General features: G+C 33.8%; 1 protein-coding gene across 4 annotated transcripts in view; it reads right to left on the reverse strand.

The window, feature by feature from the left end:
• The window catches only part of LOC143253765 (synaptic vesicle 2-related protein-like), a 29,175-nt gene extending 22,177 nt beyond the window's left edge, over nucleotides 1-6,998 (reverse strand). For 3 of the 4 annotated variants that reach the window (XM_076508105.1, XM_076508104.1, XM_076508107.1), the window contains exons 1-5: nucleotides 6,617-6,996; nucleotides 3,094-3,179; nucleotides 2,347-2,445; nucleotides 1,135-1,210; nucleotides 83-203 (exon numbers count right to left, since the gene is read on the reverse strand). In XM_076508105.1, the coding sequence (XP_076364220.1) occupies nucleotides 83-203; nucleotides 1,135-1,210; nucleotides 2,347-2,445; nucleotides 3,094-3,179; nucleotides 6,617-6,728 (494 nt within the window). In that variant the 5' untranslated portion in view covers nucleotides 6,729-6,996. Of the gene's footprint in view, nucleotides 1-82; nucleotides 204-1,134; nucleotides 1,211-2,346; nucleotides 2,446-3,093; nucleotides 3,180-6,616 lie in introns of all 4 variants that reach the window. The other variant, XM_076508106.1, reaches the window with a different exon arrangement.
• Nucleotides 6,999-9,116: the final 2,118 nt, after the last annotated feature.

The raw sequence follows: 9,116 nt of genomic DNA on the forward strand, positions 1-9,116 counted from the left end.
GTAATTTTAATGTAATGTGGTTTAATTGTATATGTAAAGAAATATTATTTATGCTTTTTATTATCCATATAAATATACTCACATGATGTTCATGCCGTGTACGAAAAAACCCATAAGTCCACGAAATCCTATCATCCAACCGATAGATGTCGACGTGGCGCTCAAAACTCCAAAGATTAAAATCATGCATGTGCTCCCTACAACTACCTAAATAAGCGACAAATAATAAACAATAATATTAATCTCACTTAATCAGGTGTATCTGATTGTATTCAAACTGTAATAATATCACATAATAAAGTATACTCGGTAATGTTCAAACTGTACTAACGCCTTTATGTAAACTACCGTCATATCTACTCGTATACGTTACTTCTAATGGCTAAAGTATTGTTAATATAAGATGTACGTTCTGTATGCTTTTAATTAAAAATTGTTTCGTTGACGTAACAATACAGGCCAAGGTATTTCATTCTAATATCATACATCGAACTCAGATTTTATCAAGTTGACGTACATGTATGTACACACACACACACACAGTCTAATTGGTGTCGTTACGTGTAAGACGTGTATTCATTTGTGCACTTTCTCGTGCTTTTCTGGAAAGTAGTTACTTTATGAAACACACGGGATGAGCCTAACGGTTAACTCGTCCAAATGGAGATTAGAATGCCCAAGGTTCGAGCCACAGTATACCGTCTGACATACTCTCCGTGTTCAGCTGTGGAGTGATATAACTGTAACAGTCATTTTCGCCATTCAGTTAAAAGTAATCACACAGGTTACATTCCCTGTGTTCAGCAGACAGTTACGCTTGAACCGGGGGTCTCTGACCTGACCGTTTGGCTCATGCATCACACACGATGACATGCAGGTTGAAAATACAAAATATCGTACTTGAAAGAAGATCGATTATAAGAAATAAAATTGTAATTTTAATTCCACTTCAACAGCGCAGATAGCTCTCGTGTAGCTTTACGCGAAAAGTGAAAACAAACAAACCATTCTAATAACTTAACTAAACATTGATAATTATTACCTAATAATAGTTTAGTACAGTGTGGTCAAAAGGTAGTAAAAAAGTAATGTTTTCTATACACAGTTTACCACGATAAATTTTATTTTCTACACCTACGTTCTTTCGACCATAAATGTCGCCCAGTTTTCCAATAATCGGGGCTCCAACAGCCATTGAGAGAAACACGAACTGTATAAGAAACAAAAAAAAAAGTTAGTTTGCACTGACTATGAGTTCTGAATAAAAAATCTGATTTTATATCTTTTGAATAGACACTGAACTGATGAAAAAACAAAAACAAAACGAATCTCATCTGTAAGCAAGCGCCATCTGCTTGTGCTCGTCAGTTTCCGCAGTTACTTATTATTGGTGAGTTATATTGAAATATATGTAAGTAAAAAACGAAAAATAAGTAAATTGCAACTTCAAAGAATATTGTTACAAACTTATGACTCTATAGAGATTCACATCTATATTAAAGTGTCAACAGATATTACAACTAACTAATAAGGCATTTCGCATGAAACGGTGCGATTTTTTTTTAAAGGAATTACGATTACTTTATGGAAAATACGCGAACACAAAAGTAATACATTTCAAGTCAAAATGATCTGTGGATCAACCACTTATATTTTAATTAAGCTTTTTTGTGTGTGTTTTTTTCTATTCAAAATAGTTGGTGGAACATGTATCCACCCGACTTAGGTTTGCTCATGCTTCCATAATTAGGATACTGTGCACATACATTAGTTCAGCCATGTTATGCTTTTCAGCTCAGTATGTTTTGGTGAAATATATCTGCGAACACCTGTTAGAGTTTACCTGCTTCCACTGTGAGAATGCTACGTGTATCACGTACATATAGAATAGTTAAGCCTTTTGCACGCTCTTCTTCTGTGCTTTTCTAATAATTTCCTCGAACAGGCACGTACAAGTTTATTAATATAGCAGTGTAAGACTGGAGGGAAGGCAGCTAGTCATCACCATTCACCTCCAACTATTGGGCTACTCTTTTAACAACAAATAGTGAAAGGGCAAGCATCTTTGGTGTGACGGGGATTCGAATCCGCGACCCTCGGATGACGAGCAGAGTGCCTTAACCACCTTACCATGCTAGGCCTATTTATTTTAGGGTTAGAACTTTTATTAATATAAGGGACAATTATGCAGCAGTGAAAACGTTCGGAAGATTTTTTAATCGCTTACTTTTAGATGTGTCCCACGATGGTACAGCGGTAAGTCTAAGGGGTTCGAACCCTCGGTGGGCTCATCAGATAGCTTGATGTAACTTTGCTATAAGAAAATATATACACACACACACTTACTGATGTAAGTAGAGCCACCTGTGAGAAGGTGATCAACCAATAACATGATAATAATCTTCCCAACAGAGATAAAATCATCACCTCACAAGCTTCTGCCATCTATAAGAAAAAAGGGAGAAAGAATATATGACATCACTAGTAGTGATTTCACTTAGCTTTAACATAAACGTATCAAAAATTGTCCAGTGACTCAACTCGTGAAATATTCATTTATTAGACATGATTTTGTACTTGTATTTATGGAAAGAGTACTAAGGCTATCTCTCACCGTCTCTATCTGCGATAGCCGTTTCTCATTTAGCAGTGTAAACTAGAGGGTAAGCGGCTAGTGATCACCACCCACCGCTAAATTTCGGGCTACTCTTTTACCAACGAATAGTGGGTTTGACCGTCACATTATTACGTCCCCACGACTGAAAGGAAGAACATGTTTTATGCAATGGGGATTCAAACCCGTGACCTTCAGATTACGTGTCGAGTGCCTTAGCCACCTGGCCATACCCGGCCAATCACAATTAGGAAATAAGTATTTCAGTATATCACGCAAGATACAGAATAATTTTTAATCGGCATATTTCACGAAAGACACGACCTTTTAATTTAAATGTCTTTAATCAAGTGCAAATTTTTCATCGAAAATATTTTACTATCATCGAAAGTAATTAATAAATAAGAAATAAATCGGCAACTAAGATACTTATTTAACACAGTGAATAATTTCATCAACATTTAATAATATAAACTCACCCAAGCAAAACTTGAAAGAAATGTCAGTTTCCATTGAAATCTGCCGAAACCGGATGCATTTACAGCATCCTCGACCGTGTAGGAAGCTAAAAACAACAAACATTAATAAATCACACAAAACAATAATCAAATATCTGGAAAGAGTTGGCAACCCGTTTACATATCCTCATAGGCGGTATCAAAGGAGCGGGCCCTCCCATTTAATTAAGTAACGAAATATCTCTTTGAATAGGCACTTGTGTAAAGTTATCTCAAAAAATCTTTATTTTTACAACACAGGTAAGATGTCCACAATAATTATTCCACCCAGTTTATATTTGCTCCCCTATCTATGTATGTTCTATGAACCTCACGACAAAGCATTTGTTATAACTCACATTGAAAACCGCTAAACCACTACACTATGACATGTCCTAACATCACCTTCCACGTATCACTTAACCATTACACTGTGATATGTGCTAATTTCAACCTACCCACTAACTAAACCACTACACTGTGATATGTGCTAATTTCAACCTACCCACTAACTAAACCACTACACTATGACATGTGCTGACTTCATGTTCACAAATCACTAAACCATTACACTATGATATGTGCTAAATTCATCCTCCCCAATCACTAAACCATTGCACTGTAATATGTGCTAACTTTATCTTCCCCAATAACTAAACCATTACACTGTAATACGTGCTAACTTCATGTACCCCCAATTATTAAACCATTACACTGTGATATGAGTTAACATCCTCCTCCATGTATCACTAAACCATTATTGCACTGTAAAATGTGCTTCCCTTATCTTCACCAATCACTAATCCATTACACTGTGATATTTGCTAACTTCATCTTCCCCAATCAATAACCCATTAGACTGTGATATGTGCTAACTTCATCTACCCCAATTATTAAACCATTACACTTTGATATGTGTTTACATCCTCCTCCAAGTATTACTAAACCATTATTGCACTGTAATATGTGCTTTATCTTCCCCAATCACTAACCCACTGCTCTGTAATATTTGCTAATTTCAACTTCCCCAATCACTAACTCATTACACTGTGATATGTGCTAACTTCATTTTCCCCAATAACTAAACCATTACACTGTAATACGTGCTAACTTCATGTACCCCCAATTATTAAACCATTACACTGTGATATGTGTTAACATCCTCCTCCATGTATCACTAAACCATTATTGCACTGTAAAATGTGCTTCCCTTATCTTCCCCAATCACTAATCCATTACACTGTGATATTTGCTAACTTCATTTTCCCCAATCAATAACCCATTAGACTGTGATATGTGCTAACTTCATCTACACCAATTATTAAACCATTACACTTTGATATGTGTTTACATCCTCCTCCATGTATTACTAAACCATTATTGCACTGTAATATGTGAAAACTTTATCTTCCCCAATCACTAACCCACTGCTCTGTAATATTTGCTAACTTCAACTTCCCCAATCACTAACTCATTACACTGTGATATGTGCTAACTTCATTTTCCCAGTCACTAAACCATTACACTGTGATGTGTTAACATCCTCTTCTATGTATCACTAAACCATTATTGCACTGTGATATGTGCTAACTTCATATACCCCCAATTATTAAACCATTACAATGTGATATGTGTTAATATCCTCCTCCATGTATCAAAAAACCATTATTGCACTGTAATATGTGCTAACTTTATATTCACTAATCACTAACCCATTACACTGTGATATTTGACAACTTTATCTTCCCCAATCACTAACCCTAAACACTGTGATATGTGCTAATTTCATCTACCCCCAATTATTAAACCATTACACTGTGATATCTGTTAACAACCTCCTCCATGTATCACTAAACCATTATTGCATTGTAATATGTGCTAACTTCATGTTCCCCCAATTATTAAAGCATTACACTGTGATATGTGCTAACTTCATCTATCCCCAATTATTAAACCATTATACTTTGATATATGTTAACATCCTTGTCCATGTATTACTACACCATTATTGCACTGTAATATGTGATAACTTTATCTTCCCCAATCACTAACCCATTACTCTGTGATATTTGCTAACTTCAACTTCCTCAATCACTAAACTATTACACTGTAATACGTGCTAACTATTATATACCAGCCTAAATAAAAGATAAACCTACTAACTGCTGTAGGAGCGCGCGTTTTGAATATCTCACATTATAACATTTTCTCTTTTTTTTTCCCATCGCATCATCCAGATATATCATTGAACCAATTATCTCTAGCAAACTAAGTAAGTACTCTATCAACTGAGTTAAAGAGTTAATTCACTTGAAGTTGGTGTTGTGTCGTTTTTTAGCACTCATACTTCGTTCGGATAACCTTAGCTGTAGACCAAATTAACATATCATTGATATGGTAGCAATGACACTACAATATTCTACAAACTGAAAAGTGACTAAACAAATCTGTACATGTCATACTAATATAAAGTTGTGCACGTTTAAAGTATTTTGTAATTTAAAACTTGTCCTTAGGGTTAAGTAATGACATTGCTTTTAAAAACCAGTTTACATCGTGGAGAGGAACTTAGTTTTACAGCTACTGGGAAGAGAAGGTTATTTGTACATGAAAATCTGTGTGCACATACAGTCCTTGTACTGATATACGACGACACACAAAAATCGTGATAACCAAAAAGAGTTAAACTTTAGAACGTATTTATAAATGTATGCATGTCAGATATTATTTTGATTGTTTTCACTATTTTTTCTCATCTTCAACATTGCACATGTAGACGATAAGAATAGGAAATCAATCCCAGGAAGTAGACGTCGTTGTTTGTCACCGGAAAAAAAAAAAAAAAGGAAAATGTAAAGAAAAATCAGCTACTCATGTGTACATATGAACTCGACTCCGTATTTTCAAAACGTTTATAGCTAAATAAATTATATTTTAGCAAGTCAGGAGAAATTTATTTTAGTATTTTCAAGGTTTATTATTATTGCTACTTACGACTAAATTTAACGTACACAAACATGTATACATATATATATACAAATACTGTTTTATAAACAGAATTACTATATGACTTCAGTCAACCTTAATGACAAGAAAAGTACTTCACCAAATCCTTTTATTGTCATAACATTGGCCGTTGTTTAATTTTCTATTTTACTTTTTCATATATTTAAATTTTCGCTGTCTCGATGTCCAGAATATTTAATACGCGAATTTCTTTCAATTTTAGTTCGCAATTACAGCTGTCACATCAATTGTCGACTTTTAATACACTTTTCCAAAGTATTTTGCAGCAAAAAACAAAATTTAAATATACAAAAGAATTTTAGAACTTTTTCCAACAAATATAAACACAACAATCATAAGCTATCTAATAAAAATTAGGGCTAAAGAGTTTTCGGAATAGCTATCAATTTAAATATAAATTTCCTGTTATTTGAAAATTATGGTATAATTCATTGATAATATATAATAACATTTGAAATTCTTTATAATAGCAACTTACCTGTGGCAATTAATTCAGGTCCACCAGTTGAGTTTGTGTAGTTTTCATTCTCAGTTTTAGAAACTAAACGTACTTTATCGTCGTTGGATTTCCACAACGCATCCACCATCATGAGCTGTACTGCAGTGGAGTTTTGTGAAAGAATGAATATATTTAGCAGCCTAGTATCATAATGGCAAAACGTGTTATGTAAGAATATTTATACATATATTTGTTATCTGGAAGTGGACCTATCAACTTCTTATTTGTTTAGTCATCTTGCTGATCAGAAAGCCTATTTGTTACTGGTTGATCTTAACGTTGCAGTTGTCATTTAACAATCTGTATCTACGTTCTTATACAACGAGTAAAATATGTCAATCTTGTATGCGGGTAGGAAAGGCTCACCACCTGTCGTGTACTTATATAAATATGCAACACAGAAAATGTATGTACATGTAAATGTTCCACACACAAACAAAAGTCGCAATACAAAACCATATGAACAATTATGTCTCTCGCGAAAAAAACACAATAATAATAATAAAACAGAACAACAGTCACATAGGTTTCCATTATTTTTTATCTATTAGATTAAATGCCATCTGTTTTACAAGGTCAGTAAAAAAGTAAAATTCTGTGGAGATATTTAATGGCGGCAAACGTTGGACATAAAGTTCAACTGTTAGACACGTATCTATATAAATATTAGTACTGTCTATTATATGTCCATGTAACTACTTATATATATAAATATAACAGTACCGTCTGTTGTATGACCATGTAACTACTTATCTATATAAATATAATAGAACCATCTGTTGTATGTCTAGATAACTACTCGCAAGTATGTATGGATCTTCATCAAAACTGATATCAGGCGTCATTAGATCCACGTGGACATACATACAATTTTCGGGTTTGTCGTTTTTTACCACTACTTCATCGCCTGTAGATGAATCGTCACCAAATTTGGTATAAAGGTTCATTGGAGACACACACGCAGATTTTTCAGTTTTACATTTTACATGGAAACATTCTACTGCTTTACTTCTTACTGACTAAAAACTATCATTTTAAAGTGTAATAAGTTTCGTCTTTAATAGACTATTGTTCTAACATGTTCGTTGTTAAGAGCAAAGCTGCGCAATGGGCTATCTGTGTTGTGCCCTCCAACGGTATCGAGCAATACGTTCTATCACTCGACGTTCTTTTGAATTATTTGAAAAGGACGTCATAAATTATGTCAATAAAGTTTATTACAGGTTACATGCACTTGTAGTTCTAACTTACTTGCAAAATTTAGCATAACATAATGTTAAAGTAAGATCAAATGATGGTGTTTTCCTGCAAGTTTTCTTACCCAAATCTACCAGCGGGTAGCTGCAGCATTGAAATTTGAAGACCTGTCCTAAAAGAAAACAGAGAAGCAACATTTCTCTTTTAACTAGGTTCAAAACAATTTAATGTTATTTTTTAACTATATAAGTTTCAACAAATATTGTCTGTCTGTGGATTTAAAATGGAATAAAACATTGACATCTAGCAAATAGTACAAAAATGTTACTTTAAACTGTTTCAAAGCTGTTATAGTTACAATCTCTATATGGAATGGGGATGTACATTTTGTTTAGTAATCCGATATAACAATGGTTCCCAAACTCTAACTCTGAGGCTCCCTTGATGCCAATAAAAAGTTTAAGGGCCCCCAATCTTTAACTTTAGAAAAGTGATTGAGAAACGGTGTCTTAGCAAAAACAATAACCTTTCCTTTCACCATACTGTACAAGTTAATTAATTCAATGTAATTTTCTTTAGACTATTGTTTATTTAAAATTGAGTTCAGCATCTTTATTTTTGTCTCACGGTAATGGATTGTCACTTCTATAATGCACTCATAGCATAAAGTTGAACTCTTTAAGCACAACGACCCACCAAAGGTATTATAAACCAGACATTTGATATTGTAAGCAAGCAGACATACCACTGGAAGGCCAGAGCCCAATATGCAGAGAATATTTAGTGATATCACATGGAATCCAAAAAATTTGATGGAATAGAATGACATGAAGAGTATTGTTAGATATAAGACGAATCCAGTAACAGTGACCACTGATGATTGATGTGTGATGGAAAATTAGTTTTAACAAAATTCATCCTCAAACTATGTATTCTTGTATTCCATGAGTAAATACACACACATTCATAGAAGCAAGATAAGAGATGTTTTCACCTCTAAACTTGCTTTAGCTTATGCAGTAGTTTAAGGGTAAATTAATCCACTGACAGTACACTTTACCAGAAGTATTGGAATGATAGAAAATTGTTTCTATTATGACCTTTTTTTTTTTTATTTTGTAAGAAATTCTAAAGAGCATGTTTCCTTACAGGAAACCCACAGTGGATTACCTGCTGTATTCACCAAAGGGAATCAATCACAATTTTACTGTTGTAAACAAGAGGACTTACTTCTGTCCCATCAAAAGGATTTTACAAATTTTAACAATGCTATGTATGATGT

Source organism: Tachypleus tridentatus, chromosome 6 (genome assembly GCF_004210375.1).
Source record: "Tachypleus tridentatus isolate NWPU-2018 chromosome 6, ASM421037v1, whole genome shotgun sequence".
Lineage (NCBI taxonomy): Eukaryota > Metazoa > Arthropoda > Merostomata > Xiphosura > Limulidae > Tachypleus > Tachypleus tridentatus.